We start from the raw sequence: 12,169 nt of genomic DNA on the forward strand, positions 1-12,169 counted from the left end.
AAAGCAGTTATCCTCCAATTAAAAATAAAAAATGTTTAAAAAAAAACAGTCTAGCTCCAGCCCCATTAATTGGTCGGATTTTCTGAGGCATCAGCCATATACTAGCAAGTTCATTTACCAAGTCTTGCCCTTCATCTTGTATCATTAGCCTAAGAAAGGACATTAAGTTTGGTTACTTACCAGCTACCTTTTAATGTCCAACTTTGTAACCCAAATTTAACTTAAGTTTAAGAACAAATAATTTTTGAAGCTAACAGAATTTTAGCATCTGTTGAATTTATTCAGCATTACCACAGAGGTATTGTCTTCATGCTGTCACACATAAACACAAACACAGATACAGATACAGCACAATATCCATTTTTAGCCCAAGTGCATTTCTTCTGAGGCTCATTTATATGTCTTCATATGCCACAGCCCATCATTTAAATAATGGATATTTTCAATGCCAATTCCTTTGTTGACTTTCTCACTGCAGAAGGAATAAAGCACATAAACATGTTGTTAAGTACTTTTACAGGCTTACTCATGGTAAATGTAATTCAGGGTATATTGCTCTTTTGCAATTATTGAGCCATATATAGGGAATTTATTTATATTACTAACATGATCATCTACATTAAACTACATTACTCTGCTGAAGTTCATTTATGTCTTAAAGAAATTCTAGTGATCTAACTAGTAGGATCACAGAAACAGCAATGATGTTGCCAGACCAGGAGAACATCAAGTACTATAATTAACCCTGAAACAAAAGTAATAGGAATAATTTGGTCATCAAATGAGTTCCAACATTTTTAAGTATATTGACTATATTTTGGTAAACTGAAAGTGAAAGTCACTCAGTCATGTCCAACTCTTTGCTACACCATGGACTATGCAGTCCATGGAATTCTCCAGGCTAGAATACTGGAAAATATACTGGAAAAATACTGGATTGGGAAAGGGTAGTCTTTCCCTTCTCCAGGGGATCTTCCTAACCCAGGGATCATATTCAGGCCTCCTGCACTGCAAGCAGAGTCTTTACCAGCTGAGCCACCAGGGAAGCCCATGTTTTGGTAATGTATTGCTAATATTTCTTTAATATTTTATGCCACCAGGTAAAAATACAAGATAAATACTGTGTGGCACTAAATTATGTCACTTTTTAAAAACTAGCAGCAAAATACCTTTCCCCACACCTAAGTGAAATCACACTAAATAAAAAAATTCCTAAAATACCACACACATACATATAATATAGCTGTGTTGGCACACAGGTTCTTTTCAGAGTGCTAAAGAAAGAATGCAATCTCAGAGAGGAAATAACTTTCAATGGCTTCCTAAGTCTTAGGAAAAATCAGAAATGAGGCTTCTGTGTGTAAATATTTGTAAAATGTGGTATGAACGAGAGCAAAGTTCACCTGTAACTCTGATTCCTCCTGCGTGTGCACTAAGTCACTACAGTTGTGTCCGACTCTCTGTGACCCTATGGACTATAGCCTGCCAGGCTCCTCTATCCATGGGATTCTCCAGGTAAGAATCCCAGAGTGGGCTGCCATTTCCTGCTCTAGGGGATTTTCCCAACCCAGGGATGGAACCAGTGTCTCTTACGTCTAACCTGCATTGGTGGGCAGGTTCTTTACCACTAGTGCCACCTGGGGAGCCCCTTACTGCCTAGGTTACCTATATCTGGAAAACTAAGGGGGACTGACAGGAGACTTACATATCTTCTGCAGACATCTTCATGACTCCAACACACAGAGCATGCTGTTTTCCTTCTGCCATGATTGCCTGAAAACACACAGCTAAGAAAACCATTTATCTATCAAAATACCTTTGAGAGGGGGTGTCACATTACTGCTTAAGCCACTGGGAACCCAACTTGCATTTTCACCTAGTCCATTAACTCCTTGAAGGCAAGGACCTAGCACCATTTATGGGCACACTGCAAATATTCAATAAATGCTAAATGAATAGAATCTAATAATCATTCTCAGGTTTGGGGTCAAATGCTAATACTATAACCCAATGCCAACAAAAGAAGGAGAAGAAGAAGAAAAAGAAATGCAAAAAAGGAGATAACATTTTTTGCATATAAATATTAAAAAGAAATAAATATCCATTGTTCTAGTGCTTTAATCACTAAATGGTGGTTTTATATAAAGGATACATTAAAACAATAACTATATCCCCTATCTATCTTTAAGAGCCCAATGTAAGTTGCAGTCTCTCCAGAACAACCAGAATGTTCTTGGTTCATTTGAAGTGTCTAAAATGATAAACATTACAGTCCATATTTTCGAAGTTTCAAGTGTACACAGCACCTCCCTGTACTAGTTTTGCAGCTTTCCAACAGTCTATAATTATTTCAAAATAAAAGTAATTTTAAAAGTAAAGGCCAGATACTAGGGAAATTTTCCATTTAGGGGAAACTCCAGAACGTTATAAACTTTAAAAACTTAGAGCAATCATAAACATAAAAGGGTAACCTATCCTCAGAGAATATTTTTCTCCATTGGTTTTCAATTCATTCATTCATTCATTCCTTCCTTCAATGTTCCACACATATTTGAACACCTATCACATGACCAGTATCTATGTCAATACAAGCTGTTCCTAAGATATACAACTTATATTACCCCTTAGATATAACTTCCACAAGAGAGGACACCCTCCTCTGAGCACTCTTAAACCTATTCAATGGCCGTCCCATTCCAGTGATTTCCCACCAAATATGGTTCCTTTCCTCAACCTGAGGCAAATGGTCACTTTATCTATGACAAAAGAGAAGATGTCATCCTGTCCAGACTAGTTGACAAAAAACTAATCTAGAATATAGCTGGAACAACACCAGAGAAATGGAAGTAATGCAGAATTATTCAGCTATGTCATGAGTTGAATAGATTCTTAAGGGCTATCTCTGACATCAACGTTTCTCTTTGAGAAAACATGTTCCGAGGCCCAAACAACCAAGTTAAAAATGAATTTTAAAATAAAAGTTAATTGGGACTTTAAAATAAAGCCATAGGGATTGCCAATGGTTCCTACTAGTCACCAACATTCCACCTGGTGCCTAAATTTTTTTCCCTTTTGAATGCTTTTTTCCCCAGAGTAATTCAAATGTAAAAGTAGCAAGATGATATTCAAATAAGTGATCCAATTATATCATATACAACCTCTCTATTAATAATCAGGAGTTTTATACTGTGTCCCAAGTCTCATAACACTGGGCCCTAAAACAGCTGAAATGCAGCTGGGACTCTTTTTATTACTTGCTCTCATTTAGCTTCTAACACAAAACAATGTTGTTTCCCATATCTTCAAATGTAAGCAGAAAGATATAACACAACAGTAACTTCCAAAAGATACATCTAATGCTCTCTTGGATGTTAGTTCTTTCAGTGATAACAAGAATACAATGAAAACATTTTTCAACAGAGCCTGGGAAGGATACAACAATGGTATCTACTGCAGCAGGGTAAAGTTTAGCTCCAGGAGAAGTTAAGCCTGGACACATGATATTTGCTCCACTGAGTACAAATTTGATGGCTCCTTTGTCAACCTGCTGATGTGGCAGGATAAAAGGATCTAGAAGAAAAGAAATACATTACACCAATTAATAAAATTAAAGACTCAACAGAAAAAGGCAAATGACATGAACAAATATTTCCCAAAATTATAGTACTTTGACAGATGTGAAATAAAACTGAAACACATTCCTTCACTTATCAAATTGGTATATATTTTTGAGAAAAGTAATTCCCATTGCTAGCAAGAATGTCAGAAAACTGGCATTCCCATTTACTGCTAGAAGGCGTACAAATAGGTACAGGCTTTCTTTAAGACTACTAGGCAATATGTACCAACAGCCTTGAAAAGGTTCAAACTCTTTGATTTAGTAATTCTACTTCTAGGACCTTATCCTAAGAAATAAATGAAGAATGCGCAATATATTTAGGTAGAAAGATACTCATTATATCACTAATATTTATATTAGAAATAAACTGGAATCAACCTAAAGGTACAACAATTAAGAGATAAATGACTTAAAGTATATCTATAATATCTGTATAATAGAACCATGTTTTTGGAGAATATGTAATACCCTGGGAAATATTCATAATATATGACAAGTGAAAAAAAAAAAACAATAAAAATTGCCAAAACGATCAGTGGTTGCTAAGGGTTGGAGGAGGGGAAGAGGTGGGAGGGGTGAGTAGGTAGAACACAGGGGATATTTAGGGCAGTGAAACTATTCTGTAAGATATTATAACAGTGGATACGGTGCCTGCTCAGTCACACAGTCATGTCTGACTCCACGACCCCATGGACTGTAGCCCACTAGGCTCCTCTGTCCATGGGATTCTCCAGGCAAGAATACTGGAAAGCATTGCCATGCCCTCCTCCAGAGGATCTTCCTGACCCAGGGATCAAACCCACGGCTCCAGCATTATATGCAGATTCTTTACCACTGAGCCACTAGGGAAGCCCATGGATATATGACATTATGCAATTGACAAAACCACAGAATGTACAACACAAAGAATGAACCCTAATATAAACTATAGACTTGGTTAATTATAATAATATACATAATAATATATCAATTGGCTCATCAATTGTAACAAATGAAGCATACCAATACAGGATATTAAGAAGAGTGGAAAGGAAGTATATGGGAACTGTCTGTACTTTCTGTTCACTTTTTCTGTAAACCTAGAACTGCTCTAATGCTACCATATGACCCTACAATCCCACTCCTGGCCATGTACCCAGAGAAAAACATGGTCTGAAAGAATACATGTACCCCAGTGTCCACTGCAGCACTGTTTACAATAGCTGAGACATAGAAGCAACCTAAATGTCCACAACAGATGAATGAGTAAAGAAGATGTGGTGCGTATATACAATGGAATATTACTCAGACATAACAAAGAATGAAATAATGCTATTTGCAGCAACATTGCTGGACCTAGAGATTGTCATGCTGAGTGAAGTAAGCCAGACAAAGGAGAAATATCCTATGGCATCCCTTATATGTGGAATCTAAAAAGGAAATCATACAAATGAACTTATTTACAAAACAGAAACAGACTCACAGACTTACAGAATGTGGTTGCTGGAAGGGGAAAAGGATGGGAGGGGTGATAGTTAGGGAATTTTGGAACAACATGTACACACTGCTATATTTAAAATGGATAACCATGTAGGTTCTACTGTATAGCACAGGGAACTCTGTTTAATGTTATGCGGCAGCCTGGATCCTGGATGGAAGGGGAGTTTAGGGGAAAATGGATACATGTATATGTATGGCTGAGTCCCTTTGCTGTCCACCTGAAGCTATCACAACATCGTTAATCAGCTATACTCCAATATAAAATAAAGTGTAAAAAACTGCTCTAAAATATAAAGCTTATTAATTAAAAAAAAAAGGAAAAAATATGCATTTGCACATAACACAGACACACACACATACAATATTGAAGATAATGCTATGGAGGTACACTGATATACTAACCATGGTTACCTCTACATCATGGGAATACAAGTGATTTTACTTCTGTATTTTCCAGATCTCTAGATTGAACATGTGTTCCTTTTATAATCCTAAAAAAAAATGTATTTGTGTGTGTGTATATGTTTCTACTGGGCTTCCGAGGTGGCACTAGTGGTAAAGAACCCGCTTGCCAATGCAAGAGATGTAAGAGATGTGGATTCAATCCCTGGGTTGGGAAGATCACTAGGAGGAGGGCCCAGCAACCCACTCCAGTATTCTTGCCTGGAGAATGCCATGGACAGAGGAGCCTGGCGAGCTACAGTCTAGAGAGTCGCCAAGAGTCGACTTCGCATGCACACACGTGTGTCTACTAATAATTCATAACCTAACAACTAAATCCCTGAAGGATTTAAAACAATAACTATGAGGAAAACTTTTTAGACCTCTCAGGATTCTCTAGGAATAATAATAATTGGTAAAATGTAATCACCTTAATGTCTTACCACTAGCCTTCCCACTAGTCAGAGAACAAATAAGTCTTTTTCCTACCAAGACTAGAAATTAAACACGGTTCCAAAGTAATTAAAACATATTACTGATAAAAAGGAACCTGAATGAATGAGTTTACTACTCAGACGTCATAATTTCTTTTCTAGCTCTCCATCCTTATTAATACCTGCCCTTTAATAATAATTATGATGATGAGCCAGATCATGGGGATGATGACAAGTAGCAGTAGTGGATGGACACTTACTGAACAATTACTGCATCATAATAATGGCTATAATATATCAACCACTTATTATGTTCCAGGCACTGTGTTAGGTGCATTACATCTGTGTTACTATCTCATTTAATTCTCACAACCCTGGGAGATGTAACATACAATTGTGTCCATTTTCAAAGATGAGGAAACAAAGCTTAAACAGGTTAAGTAACTTGACAAAAGTGACATGCAGTGGGAATTGAGCCTAGATCTGCCTGACTCCAAGTTCACAGTTTTAACTACGATATCATCCTGCTTCTTGCACAAGAGTAACTTTAAGATGTTCTAAAAGGTTGGTTCCCAGCAAAAATGATCAAATAGAAACATCTTTTTCTTCCAACTTATTATGAAAATGCTTAACATATAGAAAAACTGGAAGAACAGTTCAATGGACATTCTTCCTCTACCATTTAACATTTCAGACACAATGCTTCACCATAAATAAGCATACATGCCAGACACATACTGGCTTGAAAAGGAGAAATTTTACTTACAGTTGAAAAACTCTTGTACACTAGGATAGCATCTTCCTTTGGGTTTTCTTTTGCAATGTAATCAGTCTAACAACATGCAAATGTGGGTACATAACAAACATTATTTTGTTTTTTAACACCTGGCCTTGACACTACTAAGAACTGGGACTCCATGCTTTCACTTATATAGAATTATCTCTATGAAGCAAATCTGGATACAGATGTAAAAGTAAATGTTTACAGCACTTATTACACAGTTTGTGAATATATATGTGTGTAATTATCTAATTGTTGTCTATTCTCCTCACTAGACTATTAGCTTCCTAGGGACAGGGACCATGTCTGTCTTTGCTTCCTATCACATTCTCAATACCTAGCTCAGTGCCTGGCACAGAATAAGTTCAAAACCTATAAATATTTTTTAAATGAATGAATGAATGAATGCTCTTTCTTGGCCTTTTGGAATGCATAATGAGAGAATATGCATTTTTCAGATTTACCACAAGATGGAGAAGGGGAAATCTTTCTAGTTTTATATTCCATATAACCTAGTACCAGTAAGTTAACTGTGGGAGTCCCTAGTGGCTCAGAGGGTAAAGAGTTTGCCCGCAATGCAGGAGACCTGAGTTTGATCCCTGGGTCGGGAAGATCCCCTAGAGAAGAAAATGGCAACCCACTCCAGTATTCTTGCCTGGAAAATCCCATAGACAGAGGAGCCTGGCAGGCTACAGTCCATAGGGTCGCAGAGTCAGACACAACTGAGTGACTTCACTTTCACTTTTCTTTCAATAAGTTAACTACCAGAAGTCACTTTCAACTCCTTCTGTGTCTTTTCATATCTCCAAATACATATTTGACAAGACTTACATTTGTGAAGTAATCTTAGGGTTGGATAAAAAGGCCCTTCTCTTTGTCTAAAAAATAGTAACTCTCCATTTACTGTAAGGATTTCTATATGTTCATGGCTGTAAAACAAACATCATAAAGTACCAAGTTAGATATTTTCTTTCAAAAATGAATATGCCAAACATCCTTTAAATAATGTTTATTATGAAGTATGTATATATAGAAATACAGTAAGTTTTTTAAAAAAATTTTCAGTAAAGATCCAGGCCCAAAAAAACCCCCACAAAACACTGCTTAAATTAACACCAGTCCAGTAGAGAAAAATATGATCTGCTACAATTTTATTTCACATTTTATTACATATTTTAATTTCCTTGGTAGATAATTAATAAAACAAACCTCTAAAGCACAAGTTGAAATAAATCTGACTCTGAATAAAAACATTTAATTAACTCCTTAATAAAACAATCAGTACACAATGCCACATTTTTCACATAGAAAAACATGTGAAAATATAAATATTTATGTTTTAGGGTTACTCATTTAGAGTAGATAAATAATTAATATAAAGATAATCACAGTTATTATGAGTGCAATCCAATCATATTATATTCAGCTTCTCTGAGTTTTACATAGAAAAAAAACAAAGACTTACCATCGCACTATTTTGACAGGATCTTTCTTAGGCATGATTTGATTAAGCCATGGTTCAATACCTGGAAACTGTTCTATCAATTGATTCTTAATACCCTTTATAACTGAGGTTTTCAACTGGATGCAATTGGACACATTTTCTTTTTCATCAAATCTGCCAAATGTTTTGCAAGGAAAAACAAAAAGCATTTCTAAAAAGACATAACAGAATAGCTAAAGGTATTTTTTAAATTACCTATTCCCAAGCAAATATTTAGATGTCTAAAATAATTATGGAAGAAATTGCTTTTTAAAATACAATTTTCCTTTTATTCTGTCCAGCACAAAACCAATGTCTTAATACAATAGTAAACTGTCATATACACACAATTAGCTGGAGGGGGTCAGGGAAGGGGAAAGGATATGAGGCATATATAACACAATAAACTGTAATCAGCTACACAAATGCCTTTCCTGGAAAATCTTACTCAGTTCTACCCAGAAAGAAACAGATTCCCACCTATAAGAAAATCTGTGTAAAACAAAACAAAATGAAAATACTCTCAGGCACTAGGATACAAATGACCAGCCCAAACATTAACACAGAAAAGCAGCCCCTCCTATGCTATGTAATCTGTTGAGATTTTTTTGAAGTAATAATGACGGTATTTAACATCCCTAATTATTTTTGCTCAAAATGTCATGCACAAAACCCACCTTCCTTTGCCCATGTTCCCCCTTTGCTTTTTGCGTCTACCAAATCTGCAAGTCAAAGCCACTAGGTGCGTTCCAAAGAATTTTTGTCTTCCTCAACTGAATAGCCCCTATGGAGCAATCACGTTATTTTCAAGACAAGGTTAATCTGGCAGCTAGGCAATAGGTATGACAGTCCGCTAGCTTCCTGTCACCCAGACTCCTTCACTCCCATGACCCAGGAAGTCAAGCCTTCCCTTGTTCAGTTCCTAACTAGTAACCAAAAGGCAGAGAGCGCAGGGCTGTCCTCTTGCTAAAGAGGGCATGTCCCTAAATCACAGTGCAAGGATGTGATTGGTAGAATCCTAGGAATGGAGCTAGGACTGGGAAAGGGGGCAAATGAGAAAGAGGAGTAACGAGATAGAAAATGAGAGTGGGAGGACCCAACCTGATTGAGGATTAGGGGCCAAAAGCTTTAAAAAAAATGTTGCAAGCATAGTACTGAGACATACAGAGACATATAGTGTTGAAAGCATGGTACTACAGAAAAACCTTAAAGAGTAAGGATGGCAGGGGTGGGGGAGAGAGAAAGAGAATCTTTGCTCTTGTCCTCTTCCCCACCACCCACCCCCACCACCTTCGTGAGCAGCCGAGGGAGGCCAGGGCATGTCCTTACTTCTTGAACATGATCCAAGATGAAGGGGGCGACGATAGGGAAGGGCCCGGAATGGGGAAGAAAAACTGAATTAGCAAGGGTCCGGCAGATCCCCTTACAGGAGGAAGGCCGGCACTGACAGTCGGAACTGTTGTCTTTATCCGGAAAGGGAGACAGCCAGCCGCACTTTACGGTGTTCAGAGACATTTGACTACTTCCGCTCCTCTAAACACTACTGCGCTTTTGCTGGCCCTTTCTGGGTTACCGATCCTCATCCAGAGCCGGTAGCTGAAAGGGCGGGACTAGAGAAGGAAGACGAGATAGAGCCATCATTCCAGAAGCAGAAAGAGAAGAACGGAGCACACGGGGCAATCAATCAAAGCCGTGGTTAAGGCCGGTGTGTCACTACGGGTTCCTCAAAGGGTCAAGATTCTTCCGAGTTTCATTGCTACCTGCTGTTTACTTTTTAATGGGAAGGGGTTTTGTTTCCTGAGACAACCGAATGGATTGGTGCTTACCGACCAGCTTGAACCCGGGCAAACCTCTTGACATTATGTTAACGTACTCGTGGCCTTGCCAAATTTAGCAAATAAAAATACAGGATGCCCTGTACAGGACATTTGGATTTCAGATAAACGATGAATACTTTTTTGGGTTTTTTTTTTTTTTTGAGGTATAACTATACCTCATCCATACTTAACACACACACACACACAAATACTTGCTATCTGAATTTAATTTGGCATCCTGTATTTTAATCTGGCAACCGTGTTCACTGACCACAGTGAGGTGCCCGCAAAGAATTATTCATGAGGTTACTGTCCCCTGCCTCACCTTCATATGAGTTGAGCTATAAACCTAAAGAGGTACCTCCTTTGAATGGTAGAATGGCCTCTAGGCGATCAATACTAGACTAATCTGATTGAAGAGATAACAGATAAACACGTTTTACCTGTAATTTTAAAAAGACCAAATCAAGGGTTTTGATCAGCAGAGAAAGCATGCGTGCGTTAGCCACTCAGCTGTGTCAACTCTGCGACCCCATGGACTGTAGCCCTCCGGGCTTCTCTTCCATGAAATTCTTCAAGCAAGAATACCGGAGTGGGTTGCCATTTTCTTCTCCAAGAGAAAGCATAGAAAAATACAAAACCTGAATAAGCACTACCGGCGGTGGGGTAGGGTGCATTGATCTGTAAAATAAATATAGCAGTCTCTTCCAGGAGCAAATACTCTGCTGGGGAGATGGACGCTTGGAGCAATCACAGCAAATAGCATTATGTGTTTGAATTGTACAACTAACAATTCACCTTGCCTTGATTCTACGGTAGCAACAGTCTTCTAATTATAGTTTAGCTTCCCATGAAGCTCTGCCCAGAAGGAACTCTGTTTTCAAATCATATCCTCATGAACAACTGTAAATTAATGAATTGTCATTCGGTTTTTACCTCAGTTTCTTGTAAATGTCTTTAGCGTTAATCTGCTTTCCCAGCATTAGTCGACTCTCTAACATTGAAAATATTGTTTAGGAACATGCAAAACTGAAGCCCAGATCCCCAGCTGTGGTTAGGGCTATACTGCTAAGACTTCTTACAAAGCAGGAGAATATTACTGGCAACTCTCACATCATCCTAGAAGCCTGCCATGGAACAGCTAATACATCATAACAGCCATAAACAGGTATTATTAAGCAGTTTGAGGTGGGAGAAAACAGATATTTTGCATCCAATCTAAACATGGTAACACCATAGTAATAATAATGCATTCCATTAGTAAATAAATTTTAACTTGATGAACTCCCAAACTAAAAACTTCCCAGGTGGTGTCAGTGGTAAAGAACCCGCCTGCTAATGCAGATTAGACATAAGAGACACCAGTTCCAACCATGGGTAGGGAAGATCCCCTGGAGGAGGGCATGGCAAACCACTCCAGTATACTTGCCTGGAGAATCCCATGGACAGAGAAGCCTGGCGGGCTACAGTCCATGGGGTCACACAGAGTCGAACAGGACTGAAGCAACTTAGCACACAGCACAAACTAGTAACACCTTGATGAATTCCTAATTTCTTGAACTTCTTAATTTCTTTTTTTTAATTTTACTTTTTGGCTCCTGCACAGATGTTCCTGAACCATTGGTGGAACCCATGCCCCCTGCCTTGAAGTTCAGAGTCTTAACCACTGGACAGCCAGGAACTAATTTTAGACTTATTAAAAAGTATTATGCTGAGTATTTGCAGAGCTAGAAATAATAGCCAATGTTTAATTCTATAAAAATTATACATACTCTAGGGGACTTCCCCTGGTGGTCCAGCTGTTAAGATTCAGCGTTTCCACTGCAAGGGGTTGCAGGTCCGATTTCTGGTTAGGGAACTAAGATCCTGCTTGCCACCAGTCACAGCCAGAAAGTAAAAAAAGAAAAAGAAATTATACATACTCTAAATTATAACAAATCCCACATGCATGGAATAGACATATAGCTATATGTGCATACATATTTTAATCCACTTTCATATACTCTGGTAATCACAGAGACCGAATCTGAAGTATTAATATAACAAATGCCAAGTTAGGTCATTAGTATTAATGAGGGAGGTAATTAGTTCTGTATGCATGCATGAACACCTTTA

General features: G+C 37.9%; 1 protein-coding gene across 4 annotated transcripts; it reads right to left on the minus strand.

Moving 5' to 3' along the window:
• Positions 1-256: 256 nt before the first annotated feature.
• Positions 257-9,958, minus strand: MCTS1 (MCTS1 re-initiation and release factor). Of its 4 annotated transcripts, none has more exons than XM_040265234.1 (6): positions 9,567-9,958; positions 8,220-8,372; positions 7,586-7,683; positions 3,437-3,570; positions 1,706-1,773; positions 257-472 (listed from the first exon to the last, which is right to left on the minus strand). In XM_040265234.1, the coding sequence occupies exons 1-6, from the start codon at positions 9,575-9,577 to the stop codon at positions 391-393; spliced, it is 546 nt and encodes a 181-aa protein (XP_040121168.1). In that variant the 5' UTR covers positions 9,578-9,958; the 3' UTR covers positions 257-390. The 4 variants fall into 4 exon arrangements, 3 of the variants coding, with proteins under 3 accessions (XP_040121168.1, XP_040121167.1, XP_040121169.1); XM_040265233.1 differs by lacking the exon at positions 9,567-9,958 and adding an exon at positions 8,915-9,167; XM_040265235.1 differs by lacking the exon at positions 9,567-9,958 and adding an exon at positions 8,915-9,167 and having other exon boundaries at positions 8,220-8,409.
• Positions 9,959-12,169: the final 2,211 nt, after the last annotated feature.

This window comes from Oryx dammah, unplaced genomic scaffold, assembly GCF_014754425.2.
Source record: "Oryx dammah isolate SB20612 unplaced genomic scaffold, SCBI_Odam_1.1 HiC_scaffold_23, whole genome shotgun sequence".
In the NCBI taxonomy this organism is placed as follows: Eukaryota; Metazoa; Chordata; class Mammalia; order Artiodactyla; family Bovidae; genus Oryx; species Oryx dammah.

Bases quoted from the DNA above. Each gene is read 5' to 3' on its own strand.
- MCTS1 (XM_040265235.1), bottom strand. From the start codon at position 8,407: ATGCTTTTTGTTTTTCCTTGCAAAACATTTGGCAGATTTGATGAAAAA. The intron at 7,684-8,219 runs GTAAGTCTTTGT...TTTGTTTTACAG, and splicing joins CCTGTCAAAATAGTGCGATG to CCATGAACATATAGAAATCC. The intron at 3,571-7,585 runs GTAAGTCTTGTC...CTTTTCTTCTAG, and splicing joins CCTAAGATTACTTCACAAAT to ATCCTTTTATCCTGCCACAT.